Genomic DNA, 15,444 nt, shown 5'->3' with positions numbered 1-15,444 from the left:
TCAGTCGGAATTATTTTAACTGAGCTATGACTGTATTACTATAAATGTTGCCACACTAATGACCATAAAGACTATACCATAACCATTATATATTTATATGCCTCTCATAAAATGTTGTGTTACATATACATTTATAATGTCCAATGCCATATTAGAATTAACATGAGTTCTACTAATTATATTAGAAAATGTAATATAATCAATATTATTTTAGAGTACTCATAAAATATATACTCGTGTGTCTCTTATGTACTGTCTGTTAACTCCAATCAATCATTAAAATCTTAAAAACGAATTAAAATAAATAATTGATCTATAGGAACGACACCCGGAAGTGGACATTTGGACGTTTATGCAAGGGTCGTCATTCTACTTTCGTAATTACGTAGAGAGAGGTCTACGCGAGGTCGCCGAGCAGAGGGAAATGGCATCCGTCTCCATGTACAAAAGTGATTACAAGGCTGAGAATATCGGTAATGTTTGAATATTTTTTAGTTTTCCCACTTTACGACAAATTTTCGGGACGTTGAGTGAATTGTGCTGAAATCCTCCCCAATTGGAAATCGAACCCACAGCGATCGCCTCATTACCACTAATATTAATTAATTAATATTATCTTGTTTAAAATTTATAATTAATAATATATATCTTTTTTAATCATAGTAACAACATTTGCAATAAAGTAAAACTTAAAGTGTGTATTTTTTACAGACATAAGCAACGAAAACGATGAAAAATCACATGTTATTTTCTTAGAAAGGCTTAGAGCATTGCAGGTATAGTTCCATCATTTAAATACTAAATAATTGCATCAACTTGCAACCCACCGTAATTGTACTAATATATATTTTTTGTATTTAGGCTAAAGCCCGCTTAAAAATGGAATCAAATCCCTCATCACAACCACGTACACCGGTCGGTGACAACCGTGCACTTGTGGATTCCATCAACGAAAATACACTCCCACGTACGCACAGCATTGATCCACAGTTAGAGGTATTTTTTTAAATTTTGTACTGTATTTGTGTGCGGTGTTGAGTCACTCTACTCATTACGTAGTGTTTTGAATTCGGATGGAAAAAAGGAGTGTCTACATTAGGGTTTCTCTACCTATATATAAGAATGCGATAGTGATGTTATTTTTGCAATTATTATTTATATGAAATTAAGGTCAGTCGTAGCGTACGCGTAGGGGCACAAGCGTGCAACTGTTACGCGACAGATTGTGCGTTCTATTCTCGCTCGAGGAAATGAAATATTGAATATGTTCATTTCCTCCATTTGGTAACTACGCAAAGTGCGGCGTTGAGTTCCTTCATGCCTCTAGAGTGGTATGACGGTGTTTTAACGAGAACGGTTTCGAACATCGTGCACTCGGGGAAAAAAATAAAATCTGCGCAGCTACTCGCCGACCGTACTATCTTACCTATCTAAAAATAATTTGTTTCAGTTCCACGCACCACAACAAGTATCTCAGAAGAACGAAGCGGCAGTGGACGCTTTACGTCTCAAATTGCAACAAATCAAGAGCTCCTCCAAGAGATAGGCCGTCTCTCTCGTGCTCGCGGATATTGAATACGTCGCTCTCATTCACTCATGACATTTGGTTTACGCGATTACAGATCACTCAATTTGTATAAAGTATGAAAACAACAAAAATGATTTGCATTAAAATAATACGCTATTTTTGTTACAATCGCTTATATTAACTTAGATTAACTAAAAATAGATAGAAAACTAAATTCAAGACATTGTAAAATAAACATTTTTTATGCTTTATACTAATTGAAATGTAATTTGATTATTTTTAATTTCAATATATTTTCATTGTTTACAATCTCGTAAACCATAGTACCCTTGTGATAATAATCCCCTACTTCTAGGGGGTTACTAGACATGTCTGCAAAATCTCATTTCATCTCTTTTCACAGTTCATTTAGTTTCTAGAAGTATTTATACTAGTAAGTTATAGTACTAGTTCACTGTTTTACCTTTTGTGAGATATAGCGTCCCAGGTCCCTTGCTTTGCACATTAAACATGACAATATATACTGGGAGGAGTAACTGATTGAGATACAGCTTGACTTACACCATTTTTTTTCACTTTTAAAATTAAGTTTTACCAGCGATATAGAGGACTAAATAATATAATAATTCACTTTATCTAATAATCGGTTCTAATTAGTAATTACTTACTTCCAGGCGAATAATTTAGCAGTATCATTAAGCAGGGTAAAGTAACAGTGACTTAGTGAGGGGCCGATGTTATGGGAATGTATAACAAGGTCTTGCCATTTACATGTTTGAAAAACAAAATCTCTTATTGTTAGAAATAACATTTGTGTCTTAAAGCGTGTTATGCATTCGTACGATTTGAAATAGATTGCATGCGTGGCGATTGTTTTACAATTGGATTGCCCCATTAGTTGTAGATATTGTTAAACCCATTTTTTTATACTTATGTTGTCAGTTGAAACGTTCTCAATCTAGCTATACTCTAAATATTCAGCCAGAGGTGATAATATAAAAAAAAACCATATTTTAATAAGCTGTGTATCCTAGTAAATACATTTCTTAAAAAAATAATAAATTAATCAATGAAAAACTGTAAAAAATTTTAAATAGACATGTAGTAAATGATTCTCATTCTTCTCGTCAATGTAGTCTTCATTATAATTGAAAACTATGATTGATTTGCAATTTGTTATGTTACTTCCATTGTGTTTTAGGCGAACACTAATAACTTAAAATATCTTCGAGTATAATATTGAATTTTATATTTTTATCTAAATGATTCGCCAATATGGAAATTGTAAACAAGCACTAGAATATGTAATTTACGCCCAATGTTAATAATCAATCCTAATCCATAAATTGCAACCATAGATTGAAATAGACAGAGATGGAGGTAGGCATGCAGGTTAGTGATTGGATAGACATGTCGGACAATACAAGATTGTCGTTAACTGGAGATAGGAGATACATTATTAACATTGGGCGTATGTCTATTACCCATGAAAAATGTTGGAATTGGACGAAGTTAGAAATTTTAGTGCATGTTTTAATTTAATTTGCATCAGTTTGTTTTATTGAATTCTAAGACTGTTGGATCGAGCGGGAGGTAATACTCAAGTGCGTTTTATTATAATAATTTGTTTGGTTCAGTCATCCAGTAGGTTTGTAGAAAACTTTTATAGCTGCGATGAGGCCATTATTTTATATCATTATATAACCATCATATGAACACGTTACTAACGAGTGACGATACTGGACATTCCCGAAAATATGTACATTTTTTTAAATTTTTTCTTAATTTTTGACCAGTTACATTATTTTTAATATTGGACTTATGTATAGATAAATTATTATTGTCATCAATACTTGAATAATTGTCCTGTGTTCCCTAGGTGGGGCAGAGGACCTCTACAATCATCAATACTAATTGATATTAAAGTCGTTGGCAGCTTTAAAAGAAGTAAAAATATATTATTTACTATGTGTGTATATGAGTCCATTAAAAACTTGACTGATTTTTGGTTCAACCAATAAATTAAATTTGTCCTAATAGGAGTGTTGTATCCACTTTTAAGTTTTGTGTTTAATTACTGTATAGAACTTCCTGTTGAAATTATCTATTCATTGTTATAAATTGTTAATGACATTAATTTTCAAAACACTAACATGTTAAAATGTACTATTGACTAAAACAAAGAGTTTGAAAATATATATTATATTCTTGATCTGTTATATTTAATTTTTTGTTAAGTATTTACATTTAAAATAACATAAATTTTTCGGTCTCGATAACTTTATTGTTAAGTAACCATAATAATTGTGAATATTCTCTTTAGTATTGCTTTTTATGAAACTTGACTTTTAACTTGAGCATTTATTTATTTTAAATTAATGTATTAAATCATGATGTAATATTAATAAATAAAGTTCATACAACACTGTCAATTAGTTGTTTTTTCTTTTAAGAATAAATGTAATGATGTTTAAATTTTCTTACTATTTTTATTACCATATAAGTGACAAAGTGCGACTGTAAATGTGATTGGTTGTAAGGTCGATTCCCACTTCAGGAAGTGAGATATTTACTTAAATTCATATTTCCATTTCTTGGCTCTGGTGTCAAGGCAAAGCGCGGCGTTGAGTTCCACTACTTACGGAAAAGTGGAGAATGGAGTGACTTGACACTAGGTTCCCTCCGTCTACCCTGCCGTTTGCGGAATACAGCGTAGCTGTATTTTTTTAGTAGACCCCTCGTGGTTGCGCCCGCTTTTATAACATAATTATTACATTCCCATCTCAATAACTTTCATGATATAATAACAATATGATTTTAAAAAATATCCATATGTTAGCGAATGCGATAAAACATTATTTTGTAGGAATATTGTTACATGCAATTCTTTAATTGACATAATTTCTTTATATGTGAACCGATTGAAATAAAACAAACACTAAATGTTAAGTGAATCCAATAGTGAAAATTGCATTTATATCGGTTAAGCTGTTTCTGAGATAGAATGAAAAAAATAAAAAAATCTTTGTTTTGGATTCTATTACATTAATAAAGACCTCCAATAACATTTTTTCTTATTTATCTTCCACGTATAGACACCGATCCATTACGATTAAAAGATTAACGAATAGTAATTCAATTTTAGTGTTCCACATCTCAATAGAAAATACGGAACCCTAATGTCAATGCAATCAATAGATACAAAATTGCTCAAAAACTACAGAACATTCCCCGTGGACTTACTTGGAATTATGAAATTTGACAAGATGTGAAAAATTGCAAAGGAGAAAATCCGAAAAATGGAGATTTATTTTATTTAGATATTTTATTTAGGTTTTTCGCCACCAAAAAGTTAATAAATCTTTTATGGGTCTGAGCATACGTGTATATAATAAAATTCCACAGTGTATTCTAGATTTGCCACTTCCAAAATTTAAAATATCAGTAAATAAATTCTAACAAGTAAAGCTTATTACACTGTTCAAGAATACTTAGAGGACAAACATGTATGGAATTAATGTCTTTTGAATGTAATGCAGGATAGCTGCCAACTAATGTAATAGATTGTACCATTGATTTTGAAAAGAGCAACTGTTGAGTTTCTTGCCGGCTCTTCTCAGCAGAACTGCCTTCCGAACAGGTGGTAGCTTTTTGTTCATATGTTCATTCGACGATTCAAAAGTGCTTATTATAAGTTTATTTGAATAAAGAATATTTTGAATTTGAATTTGAATTTACATATATCATAGAAAACATTACCCTTGCCGAGGCGTGGTCTCCACTCTAGAACGCTTACCCCAACGGTCATTGGTTCTGCAGCAAATGTGACCAGCCCATTGCCACTTCGTTCTAGAGTGCAGTGGAGTTCGTTCTAGAGTGAGTAGAGTGAGTAAATGTGTTCTGTGGCAGTGGATGTAGTACATCCTCCAAATAGATGGGGTGACCGGTGACGATATTCGCAGTGACTGGCAACGGCTGGATGCGAAGAACTGAAGATCGAGCTCAGTGGCGTACCATTAGAGAGGCCTATATCCAGCAGTGGACGAGGACAGGCTGATGATGATGATGACGATGATCATAGAAAAAATATTACATATTTGGTTGGTCTCTCTGGCTACACTGCTCGGAATACAGTGTGAAGTTTATTTTTATATATTTTATTTTAAGCCAAAAAAATCTACAATTAAAATAAAATAAATTAATTTAGAGTTTAAATTATATTTCAAGTGAAGGTATCTTTACTTGTCTAATGTTTTTATTCAATTACTATTATATTCATCTCACAATTTCACTATCGACTATAGTCATCGAGGCATAGACAACGACCAATGTCGTACACTCTTGAGTGAAATGAAATGAAAGTTCGCCTTCCGCCACATGTCCGCCATATCTACTACATTTTCTTTCTAACAGTGACATTTGATTTATTTTCTTATAGTTAGCGGTGTTGTGTAGATATTTGTTGTTATTTTAATTAATTTTTAGTTTATCTATTATACGGTGAGTAAAAATAAATATAATTATCATCAATTAATAAATTACAATAGAATTTTTAAACCGCGACATGCTTCATGGACTGTCAAAATGAAAATTCGTTTTGTGGGTGCCTTTTACTAGTTTAGCAGTTAATTAAAATATCACCTAGAAACGTTGCCTTATCGCTAATATGTTTTTTACAATTATATCGTGATAAGCCTTGTAAGTGTATAACTAATTAATTCGCAGAACCCGGGCAGCGAAGTAAACGATGGAGTCGCCGAGAAAATTTAACGATTGCTATTTCTATTATTATTCCACATGCACTAAGGTACGTTTGTGTGTTTTATACTGATAACATCGCAGTGGTCGCAATAAAAATGCTATTAAATAGACTGCACATAATTTAATTTTTTGTTTATGTTTTAATGGCTTTACTATTGTGTAACAACCCTCGTCGATAACAAATCTATTTAAATCTAATTTCTTGGTATTATTATATTTCAATTCTTAGTTTACATTTAAAGCTTTCTTTACATTTTTATTTGTTAAAAAATATATTAAGAAATGAAATATGTACTCCAGGGGGATAATTGTATATTTCGTCATGAACCCTCAGCCCTTGGATGTGAAACTATGTGCACTGCTTGGCAACAGGGCAAATGCCTTGACAAATGTTGCAAATTGCGCCATATGGAACTTAGGGTATGTATTGCTATATAGATTGTCTTTTATACTCCAAACTTAAGAACCTGTCAGATAATTTAGAAATTATTTGTATAGTTATAATAAATATAGAAATATAATCATAAAGCATTGTAATGACAGTATTAGGTTATGTTAAATTTCATTTAAGTTTATAATATATGGAAATTCCCTATAGCTGATAAAGATTCATTTTTAATATCATATCAAAGATTAACATTAATGACAGCAATTTGCTAATATTCTTTACTCTTAATTAACTATAATCTAGTTTAGAACATTAGTTAAATAAATTTATAAATAATATGTGTAAATTATTGAATATTTTAATAAATTATAAATGATACTTTTAATAAATTAAAAAAATTATATATATTATGTCCAATTGTAGAAAAATCGTAAGCAAATACCATGTTACTGGGAGAATCAGCCAGGAGGTTGTCGCAAGAAGCACTGTCCTTTCATGCATAAGAATCCTGATGCACGCACTGATGGCATTGCTCCCAGTCAGCCAGCACCTATTGTTAGTGTAAGTTATATATACATTTTATTTTCGTTTTATATTTTAATATAATTTAGTTGACATTTTAATTTAATTTTTAAGAGAATATTGGTATCGATGATATTGGAATATGTGTGATATTAGAAATCCTATATGTTGTGCCAAATTTAATAATTTAATACCACTGCAAAAGTTTCCTATGGAGGTGTCTCTGAAATGGCTGGACCAATGTGAGCAAATTTTTGTGTGGATATTTTAATAAATTCTCGGATGGTAAAGAAATATAATTGGACTTGGTTAAAATGTTGACTATTGTTATAAATCAACTAAATAATAAGAAGCCATGTTTGTACAAACATGGCTTCTTATTATATTTATTATATTTTATATATATATATTTATTGAGATGGCTCTTTCGGACAGAATAATGTCTGCTGTGCTCATTAGTGTTATTATATTTTTTTATAATATTGATAGAAAACTTAATATTCTAGGCTCAAGCCACCTTACCAGAAGTGGAGGTAGGAGCAATGAATCCAGCAGTGCCAGTGCCTGCAGTGCCTGCACCTGCTCCTGCACCGGTACCTTTGCTATGGCAACAGCAACGACAACAAGGTTTGTATAATTTAATTTTAGGACATAAAGTAATAAAAATTTGTTCTTGTTATGCAGTTCCGCCATTCAATACTCAATGTCTAGAGAATTAGGAAGAAAGTGAGAATGGAGTGCCTTGCCTGAAAGAACACATAATGGTAAAAATCTATTAGGCTGCAGCAGCATGATAGCATCTCAGCACACACAAAGCAAATAAAAAAAACACTAGGTTCCTCCTGCCTACCCTGTGATATAAGCACAATGTAAAGCTTAAAAAAGGGCTACTTGAATAAAAGGTTCCAAATTTCCATTTCTTTGCTTAGTACCATTCCAAATTTGCTTAAATACAATGTATAGATATTTATTCAATGTCTGAATCATTGAATCTTCTGTGAACTCTGGTGTTTCTTATTTAGTCCATACTAAAAAATAATTAATGTTATTAATGCAGTGGGATAGTGTCTGCCATTAAATATGTTGTTCTGGTTTTGCCATTTAAGCAGCATGTTGAATTCTACCAGAAAGTGCAGAACTGACTAGGTTCTTTCTGATTATTCTACTATATGTGAAAAAGCTTACAGGTACATTTTTGTAAAACATTTACAACATCTTAATTCCAGTAGTCCTCGACTCGGCGATTCTTGGCGTCCTACCCACCAACGACCTCCTGCCGCGCCGCGTGGTCACGCACACACACCCGCACGCGCATACACACGCGCACGCGCACGCACATCCACACGCGCACCCACATGAGCCATATCCGCTACCAGTTGATCCATTGGTGGTCAACTTTGAGGAAGGTATGCGATTGTACTGAAACTGTTAGGCTGTGGTCATTGGGTGTTTTAGTGCTATGGTGGTTAATATTTTTCTGTTTTGTTGTTATGTAAAAGAAGCAATGTTTGTTATATTGCTAATATAATATTGATTTTCTTATTTGGATTAAATAACAATATAGCACTAAAGCATCTTTATAATTTTAAATATTAAACCATTTGTTTATATTTAATCCACAAGCACTTATATGAACTATACCTATTACCAGCGGTCTGCTGGTTGTCAACTTTGAGGAAGGTATGCGATTGTACTGAGGTTGATAAGCTGAGGTCATGGAGTGTTTTAGTGCTATGGTGATAAAAATTATGGTTTAGTATTAATGAAGCAACATTTTTTATATTGCTAACTTAAGATGTAATTGAAATATTTGATGTTTTTGTCTGGATTATATAATATTATAGCACTAAAGCATCTTTTAAAATTTAAATATTAAACCATTTATTTATATTTAATCCATGTGCACTTGTATGTACCGTACCTACTACCAGTGGTCTGCTGGTGGTCAATGTAGGGTAGGTTATGTCAACTTGAGAAAGGTATGCTGTTGTGTTGGCTAGGCTGTGTTTGTGTCGTGTTTTAGTGCTATCTTGTTTTTAAAGATCTATGATGATTAAAATTTCATTCTTTTTTAAAGTTTGATGTAATATTAAAAAAGCAACATTTGTTATTTGCTAAGAGATATTTTATGTATTTTATATAAGTGAAATATTAGATATTTTCGTTTGGATCGAGTAACACTATAGCACTAAAATATCAAATTCTTTTTTAAATATTAATATATTTATTTATATTTGATTTGTAATTGTACTGAAGTTTATAAGCTGTGGCGTGTGGGTGATAGCCAAGGTGTTTTAGTGCTAGTATGTTTGATGTATTGATTATTTTTCAATGATATTTTATCGTTTTCGTGGTCTTAAAATATGATTTTGGTAATCTCTAAATTATAAACATATATTTCTTATAACAAAAAAAAATAAAGCATACTTTGTTTTTGCTAAATAAGAAATGCATGATATGTCTAATATTGTCTGGTACAATGAAATGGCACTAAAACAACTTTAAAATTTGCCTCATTAAATCATTTATTTATATGATATTAGGAATATTTTGACAGTATGTCCAAAAGGTTAAGGTAATTTTGAATTGCGTATTTAATTGATGTGTTGTGAATAATAGCAATAAAATTATGGCCTTATACCACGAAAATAAGTACACTGTTGTAATCACACCTTAACTGCCAATCTTAAGACTTTCATACAAAAGCTTCACGCTATATCCCGCAAACAGCAGAGTGGGCAGAGGAAACCTAGTTTTAAGACACTCCGTTTCCCACTTTCTGCCGAATTCTGGAAACTTGTGCAGTGGCAGAACTCAACGCCGCGCTTAAATGTGTTAGAAACAAAAGCTGTATGAATTTTGGTGATATTATTATAAATAAATGGTTTAATGTTAAATATATTATAAAAGAAAAGAAAAAACTATATATAACTAAAAAAAACTATATATATTTACGTATGATTTTACTATTAAAATATTTTACATAGCAGAGTTGACACTTAGAAAATGGTTAATTATAGAAGATTGTCATTTTTGTAAGAGAATTGTAAGGAATTGGTAAATAAACGTAAATAGTTTGATTTCATTTAGTTAAAACAGCGGAAATGAACATTTATATGTATTTTTTTATTTTTTCTAAATAAATTTTGTAAATGGTAGCTATGCCAAGTAATAGAATTTGATTCTTATAATGTGTGGGCTCATCTCATTTCACTTACTATTGTAAAATGAAAAATTCATTATAATTTCTGGTAAATTATATAAATTTCGGTAATAGTTGAGATAGCCAGCACACACCGTAACATTTTTAATATTATAAAATGCTAGACTTAATAAATAATTTAATATGCATATAAATGTATTGTTGGGGACTCTTTCAAACAGAGTGAGCTAGTATTAAGATATATTTAAAAGTTCGAGCTCACTTTAACTGACACTGCTTTAGACTATAAATTGGCACTAATTTAGCTCCAGTGGACTCTCCCACATATTGTAATAACAGAATTTATAATTATATTGTAGCGTGCCAATGCCATTAACTCAAATGTAAACAACATTATATTATACGGTAGTTGTTAGTTTTGTGTACACTTGTGCGCTTATCTAAGTCACAAGTCATCTCACAATGTCTTAGAAATATTATTTATTGTTTACTCGCGTAAGTTTTATTTAAACATGTTGAGTAAAGGACTAGAGTGGAGTTTTATTATGTATTTGTAAGAGGATTTACATTTTTTCTTTTCTATATGTCCAGTTTGTTTGTTGGTTTTTGTTTGTTATTTTCATGAAGTCAGCTCAATCACTGGATTTAGTTAGTATTGACTGATGTAAATTGTTTATGAAGTCGCGAGGAAAGTTGATATTTTTTTATATGTGCAATAAATTATAATGTCACTTTCATATCTTAGCTAATTAGATTTAATTGTCGTCTGAAGCTTTTTCGTTTTTCATTATTAGATTTACTATTACTATACTATGTGGAGTAATGTGTATGGCGGTAAACTTTTTAATAGATGTTGATATAATCCTTCTTCGATAGTGAAGTACATATAAGTAGGATAAAAATACAAATAAAAATATATATACACAATTATTATAAACTCATTATTGTAAGATGAAAAAAAAGAAAAAAAAAAGCTTTATGCCTTTAAATTGATTGTTAGTGGGGGTTTTTAGGGAAACCCTCCTATATACATTTCGCACCGTGATTAGATAGATACGATAAAATAAAAAAAAAAAGTTTAGATTTATCTGTGCAGTTTGCAGCGTGTCTTACAATAAAATAATTGTAAATTAAGTGGTAGAAAATTATCACAGAGTAGTTAGTGCAATATGCTTCAATATGTTAATTATATAATAATGTAACAGTAGATCAAGTTAATTATATTAGATATTTCTGACTACTGTTTCATATTGTATAATATTCTTTATTGTACTAAAATAAATAAGAAAAAACATTAACTTTGCAAAATTGGATTTATGTTTTATGACAAGATGCAGGTTAAAGCATGGTACAGTTAAAGAATGAATATTAATTGCATAGGGTTGGATAGAAACAGTTAAAAATAATGTGACACATTGCAAACTGTACAGTATAAAAAAATATATTTAATGCTTAAGATTGTATTAACAATTTAGGAGAATTAATAATAAACCTGATAGCTTAGCGGTTCATGGTCTGATAACGCTTCCATATACCATATGAAAATAAATAAATAAATAGCACCTCAATACAGACTAGTGTTATATCTGACATTTTTTAAAATATATTTTGCACTGAGGGCAAATGTTCCTAATGAAATGCAAATCAGAGTTGGGTAAATATTAATTACAATTAACAATTTAAATTTTAAACAAATGATCATTTCTCTGTCACAAATAATAATGATTTATTGTTAATTGTTGTGCAACAAATACCAATTAATTAATAATTCATTCAATCAAAAATAAATAATTTAACATAACAAATTTACTATTTTGATTGTGAATTCCGTACGAAAGAAATGGTCACCTGTTAATATTTAATTGTTAATTGCAATTAAATTGGCTCAATTTTGTCGCAAATGCAATACAACTGTATGTATATTGTATGGGGCTATTTGTTTAATGTCCACGGTACGCCTAGTCATTATATGTACGGAAGTGAATATTATACTGAACGATTACTATCAATTGGTGGGGTATTATGTAGATTAAGATATGTTTTTTTTACTATTATTGTTGTTAGCTGAAATAAAATTCAATTGTAATGCTAGTGATGTGCGATTTTTGTGGCGGTTAGAAAGAGGAGTTAATTTTTTTCGTAAATTGAAGCGTAGTTTTTAAAGTCTGTATATATAATAAGTACCTTAAAACTCAGTCAAAATGTTTGTTATAGTAATATTTTATCATTTTTTTATGATGTAGTTTACAACATGAATTATGACATCATGTCTTGCACATTAAATAATCATAAAATATATCCCAATAAAAAAAATGGGTAACTTTTGGAATGGTAAATTTAATTTAAATTACTTAAAAACATATATAATGATATGTTTAAAATCGATAGCCATTATACTCGAAACTCGACTTGATTCTCATTTCGCTAACGTACATCACTAGTTACATAAATCTGATATTAAATTAACTCAATATGAAGTATAGAGAAAATTGTTAGTACAAAAAACATGGTTGCTTTTATTTTTACATTGGTTTCGCTCGTACCTGTTATTTGTTTGTGTATATTACAGGTTCTAATCCTAGGTTAATTCTTCATTTAATTAAAAAAATATATTTATCCTTTAGTTCTAGAGAGGGATGTAATTTGTTATATTGATACGCGTTTATAATTTTGTTTTAGAGGATAATTGTCTTTGTTTTTTTTTTTTCAATGATGGGTGAGATTCATAGATTGCTAGTTATTTTGTTATGAAAAAGTTAAATATAATTCGTTTCATAAAGAATGAGCTCGAAATTACTTGCAGTTTATTAATCTCACTCCTTTAATCGTAAGAAGTATAATTTCATATAGGCATTATTATACACCATTTATTTTTTTATTCGCAAGTGTTGTTTTAGTTGAAACTTAGTGTATTATGTGTTAGGGTGTTTGTTGAAGGAGTTTCTGACAGACGAAGGGCTCGAAGACCAGGCCCTTAGTGATGATTGGATTGATGTTATGTACTGAATTGACGTAGAATGTAGTTTTGAACACTTTTATATGTGTATATTAATATTTTGTTTTTAGATGTGGGCGATTATTGACTTTGGTAGCCGTTGGTTCAATGCTAAAAGAGTTAATTTTATTATTTTAAAATATGCTCAGATGTTAAGTCCTAGTGTTGGCTTGGTTAGAATCAATGTTAAAAGAAAATAAATATTTTCAATTATATTTTTGTTTCTAGTGTAATTCGTAATCGCCCATCTCTAATTTGGTTACGTTCAATAAATATAAAAGAGTGCCGTAACGTATATATTACATTATATGATGATCTTGCGTATTATGAGCACGTATTTAACAATAATTCCAATGAAAAATTGTTTATTGTTCATGTAGAAGACGTGCTGGTACCGCGGGACTCTTGTTTGCATACGGGGTTGTTGTTACGTTAATATTAGATAAGTTAAGATTTTCAAAACTTTGTTTAATAGTAGAACTGAGTGTGTCCAAGACGGTTCACTAAGCTAATTAACTCCTAATCCCACATAGGAACCGATCGGTAAAAGATTGTAGTTTGGGCTTTGTTTTAAAACGAATTGTGTTATTTATCAACGAGCAAAATAAATACGTTTCATAATATGATTTTTGTAATTATTTTTGACCCACCCCGGGACGCTTTCAGATACGACTCTGTTCAGAACACACCGGTAGTGACCGCGGTCGTCAAAACTAATTACGAAAATCATCGACTCCGACCTCCAGGACCGAGTCGAGGGAGTGACCCGAGCGGTGTGTTCTTACAGAGTCGGACAACGAGAGCGCGCCCTCTTCCACACCCACCAAGGTGCCCCCCCGCGAGTGCGACGAGTTGGCCCTGCTCGCGCGTATCCAGGCAGAGGCTGCAGCGCTCTACGCCTACGACACCCCCCTGCCACCCCTGCCGCCGCCTCAGACCAGAGACGACCTCGTTGGCAAACCCGAAGCGAAGAAATCCCTAGACTTCAAAGTGTTGTCCCTGGATGAAATCAGGGCGAGGAAGAAAGTTTCCGAAACAATTATACAAACGACACCCATCACTCTCAATTTGAATAGAAAAAGAAAATTGTCCACGCACGAGACGCTCACCACTTCCGGGAACAAAATAATTAAAGTGGTTCGAAGCAACTCCATAGTGTACAAAAAGTTGGACAAGAACGCGCCCGCGCAAACTAATCAGACTAAAACGGAGCAAAAGCGTGCGGAGGATGTTAGGAGGAAGCGAACTTTGTCTGAGCAATGTGATATCATATACGATATCCACGAAGACGAGCTCGTTGATAATTGTTATGAATTCAAAAGAATCAAAATTGCCGAAATCCCCAAACCCAGGCTTGTTAGAAACAGAAGTGCCACAAAATCGATAAGCGAGAGCAAAGACGATGAAAATGTCAAGAAAAATGATAACGACTCGGACAACGAAGTGCAATTCGTTAGTATAGAATTAGAATCTGACATTTCTAAAATAGATGACGATGTTATAGATTTAGAGACGACGAAGTTGGGTGACCCTGTAGATATAGTAGACCTTTGCGAGGAGCAAGAGGAGTTATCTGCTTCAGATCTAGACTTGGTCAAAAACGTTCCCGACGTCGTCGCCAGCTGCCAAAAGAAGAATAAAGACGATAAAGAACTGCTCAATGACATAGATGCCTTTTTAAATGAAGAGTTATGATTCATACTGTTTTATAGTTTGTAAGATTTTATAAGGTTAGTATTTTTCTAGTTTTAATCACAATAGATTGCTAGCTGATTCAAAGTACAAACGAAAGTAGAGACGATAGAATCGTTCTTATGATAAATTTATACGTAAAGTTATTTGGAGATTATTCTTTTGATAATCAGCGTTGTGTCGTGTAGGTACTGCCTTCGAATGCACAAGTCTCTTTGCAATACGTTTTTTGTGAGTAGTTATGTTTTAGCAACTATTTTTAGGAGTTATTTCCTTAGATAAGCATATTTTTTTCGTTCAATTATAATATTTTTTTTATAATACTTAAATATTGGTTTGTTTTCTAAAGCAATAATATGATGATTTTTGGTTTGTATATTCAATATATATGTAGA

At 31.6% G+C, this 15,444-nt stretch overlaps 2 protein-coding genes across 6 annotated transcripts in view; both read left to right on the top strand.

Moving 5' to 3' along the window:
• The window catches only part of msps (msps cytoskeleton-associated protein 5), a 31,571-nt gene extending 27,611 nt beyond the window's left edge, over window positions 1-3,960 (top strand). For all 4 annotated transcript variants that reach the window (XM_085195894.1, XM_085195890.1, XM_085195891.1 and 1 more), the window contains 4 exons: window positions 320-473; window positions 712-776; window positions 862-996; window positions 1,451-3,960. In XM_085195894.1, coding sequence (XP_085052020.1) covers window positions 320-473; window positions 712-776; window positions 862-996; window positions 1,451-1,546 — 450 coding nt within the window. In that variant the 3' untranslated portion in view covers window positions 1,547-3,960. The remainder of the gene's footprint in view (window positions 1-319; window positions 474-711; window positions 777-861; window positions 997-1,450) is intronic.
• Window positions 3,961-5,886: 1,926 nt separating this feature from the next.
• LOC146533135 (uncharacterized) lies at window positions 5,887-15,190 on the top strand. Of its 2 annotated transcripts, none has more exons than XM_085195889.1 (7): window positions 5,887-6,028; window positions 6,254-6,335; window positions 6,590-6,709; window positions 7,101-7,238; window positions 7,706-7,826; window positions 8,429-8,605; window positions 14,145-15,190. In XM_085195889.1, the coding sequence occupies exons 2-7, from the start codon at window positions 6,276-6,278 to the stop codon at window positions 15,050-15,052; spliced, it is 1,524 nt and encodes a 507-aa protein (XP_085052015.1). In that variant the 5' UTR covers window positions 5,887-6,028; window positions 6,254-6,275; the 3' UTR covers window positions 15,053-15,190. The 2 variants fall into 2 exon arrangements, with proteins under 2 accessions (XP_085052015.1, XP_085052014.1); XM_085195888.1 differs by having other exon boundaries at window positions 8,426-8,605.
• Window positions 15,191-15,444: the final 254 nt, after the last annotated feature.

The sequence above is a fragment of the Heliconius melpomene genome, chromosome 13, assembly GCF_056956725.1.
Source record: "Heliconius melpomene rosina isolate 202511_hmr_F chromosome 13, ASM5695672v1, whole genome shotgun sequence".
In the NCBI taxonomy this organism is placed as follows: Eukaryota; Metazoa; Arthropoda; class Insecta; order Lepidoptera; family Nymphalidae; genus Heliconius; species Heliconius melpomene.
The sequence above is the reverse complement of the archived record's forward strand: the minus strand, read 5'-3'. Positions and strand labels throughout refer to the sequence as shown.